This window comes from Fulmarus glacialis, unplaced genomic scaffold (genome assembly GCF_000690835.1).
Source record: "Fulmarus glacialis isolate BGI_N327 unplaced genomic scaffold, ASM69083v1 scaffold7375, whole genome shotgun sequence".
In the NCBI taxonomy this organism is placed as follows: domain Eukaryota; kingdom Metazoa; phylum Chordata; class Aves; order Procellariiformes; family Procellariidae; genus Fulmarus; species Fulmarus glacialis.
The window spans coordinates 65,976-68,640 of NW_009212294.1; the positions used below are offsets into that span (position 1 = coordinate 65,976).

At 40.4% G+C, this 2,665-nt stretch overlaps 1 protein-coding gene across 1 annotated transcript; it reads left to right on the forward strand.

The window, feature by feature from the left end:
- The first annotated feature begins 1,493 nt into the window (after positions 1-1,493).
- LOC104076821 (G-protein coupled receptor 55-like) lies at positions 1,494-2,420 on the forward strand. The gene has a single exon (XM_009577824.1). It carries the CDS (start codon positions 1,494-1,496, stop codon positions 2,418-2,420), a length of 927 nt encoding a protein of 308 aa, XP_009576119.1.
- Positions 2,421-2,665: the final 245 nt, after the last annotated feature.

Consider the following 2,665-nt stretch of genomic DNA (forward strand, 5'->3'; position numbering starts at 1 on the left):
AGATACACTAATAACATACATACTTCATAATAATTACTGGGTTGGACCTTTAGCTTTATGTGCCTCTTCTTTCCGTAGTCTGAGCTGGAAATAAACTGTTTTCCCTAATACAAGCATGTTAAGTTCTGAGCACATTCTGTGTTCAGATACAGTTATTCCCATTATCACTCACTGATTCCTGTAAGTCATCCCACCTCTGACCTCCAGCACAATATCAGCATCCCTATGAAAAGCAGAGGTATAAGACTTGGCAAAACCCAAGGCCAGCTCCTCAGTTAATATTTAGCAGATCTACTTGTTCTCCATTTCTGTCTCTCTCTCTTTTTTTTAATATTTTATTTTAGCCATGTAAACAAAAAATCTTTCACTAACTATTTTCTGGTTTCTTTAGCAAAGTCCAGCTCCATTTGGTAGTTCTTACGAGCTACCTGTCACTTTTTGTCCTCCAAAGCAGAGATTCCCCTCTTGATCAAGTTCTTCTTAAAACCTCTTCACTTACTCATAAAATTTCTTTTGAGCTTCTTGGTTGGCTGAGCTGGACTGGAAACTTTAACTACCAATTTCTTCTCCTTCATTAGGATTTTTTCTGACTTTGATTTAAAGATATTATCAAAAAGCACTTTTAAGGCATAGTTTGTTCAATCATATGTATATTTTTAAGAATGGTGATAACACTTATTCCACAAAAATTATACTTTTTTAAAGAACTGTATTATTAAGATGTCCTGCCTTCCATTTGCTAATCTTTACCAGATTATCTAAGATAATCAGTTAAAATTTAAAGTACTTGCAAACCCAAAATTTAACCAATGCTGAAAGTTAAACACAAGCTAGAAAACACGCTACTCAATTTGCACCTAGATAAAAGATCAGTCTTCTTAAGCTGACCTTCTAAAAAACTGCATTGGATACAAGCACTATATGAAACTAAAATATCCCCGTGTATCCAATGTGGGTGTAGTAAAAGCACATCAGCACAAGCTACTCATGCATAGGGAATCATGGATATAAGAGTAAAATCCCAGCTATCTGTTTGACGTGCCTTAATATGGAACAATAATTTCATTAATTTCTGTGTAGCAAAGGAACTGAACATAAGTGTTACAGAAGTTGCAATATCTCTAGTACAAGTTACTAGAGATAGCCAGTACACTTCGGAGTTTTTGAAAACATATGTTTGAATGGGTCAGTCTCTTCAATATCTGAATGGGATTATCTTAAAGGGCATGGCAGTCAGTGGATACTGACTACCTGCCACTGAGAATCAGTCTTCTTTATAACAGATCAAGCCACTCAAATTGGAAATAAAAGCTCTGTGCTTTTCTATTTCTGAGGATTCACTTTCAATAATAGCCAAAGACTGATCAAATGTATAGCTCAAAACCAAAAAAGCCCAGAGTTGTGTTTGAAAGTATCTTGCTCTGATATATCAAGGCATTAACTGGGAACCTTACACATTTCCAACCTGTTCTCTCTGTCGTTTTAGGGGAGAAATGACCAACAGCAGCGGGGAATGCAATTTTACAGACATTGACAGATTAGCAAAGACCCTGCAGTTGGGGATCTCCATCCCCACCTTCATTCTCGGGCTGGTTCTCAACGCCCTGGCCCTCTCCGTGTTCTGCTGCTTTTGGAAGAAACAGACCAAAACCTCAGTTTACATGATCAATCTCGCACTTGCAGATGTCTTGCTGCTTCTCTCGCTCCCGCTCAAACTGTACTACTCTACCAGAGCAGCGCCTGGACTCCTGTGCTCATTCATAGAGTCTCTCTATTTTGTCAACACATACGGCAGTATCTTCATCATTGTCTGCATTACTGTTGACAGATATATATGCATAAGGCATCCATTTGAAGGTCGGGCTAACCAATCCCCCAAACGGGCTATCATGATTTGCTGCTTCATCTGGGCGGTAGCTTGGCTTTGCAGCAGCCCAATGTATGTGTTTCACAAGAAAGATTATTTTAAATGCTTTCACAACATGTCAGAACAGGCATGGAGCATCCCCCTCATTGTTTCTGTGGAAATCTTTGGATATCTGATCCCACTCGCAGTGCTGGTTTTCTGCTCTGCCCAAAACATCTGGATCCTTCTGAATCACAAAAGTCAAGATAAAAAGAAGGTAGAAGGCAGTGGATCCTTACGAGTCATTATCATCAACCTCATGGTGTTTTTGGTATGCTTCACACCCGTCCACCTTGCAATCTGCCTACAGTGCCTGGTAAGACAGCATGTGATAGTGGACTGCAGTCTGAAACAAACCATCAGCCTCTTCATTCAGGTGTCAATGATATTAGCCAACCTGAACTGCTGCCTGGATGCCATCTTTTATTACTTTGCTGCAAAAGAATTTCGTGAGAAAACACACCTGAAAAAGGTTATTGAACTATGTCCTGTCTTTAAGCCTTGTGCCACATGATGGGACAGCCTGCGGTGGAAGAACGCCTCTTCCTCGGCTCCCACTTGCCCCAGAGGATGCCAACAGCATTATCCCTGACATAGCAGTAGGGTCACCTTGGCCATGGCAAGGAGGGTGCAGGAGGGAGGAGGGCAATGTTTTTCCAGTGAATGTGAACCTGTTCCATACTTTTCTTCCCTTTAAACACGAAAGAGGAAAAGTGTTGGAAAAAAGAACCAGCATTAGCAAAGTGACGGAGTGACACC

Excerpts from the sequence above, each read along its gene's own strand:
- LOC104076821 (XM_009577824.1), top strand. The coding sequence starts at position 1,494 with ATGACCAACAGCAGCGGGGAATGCAATTTTACAGACATTGACAGATTA.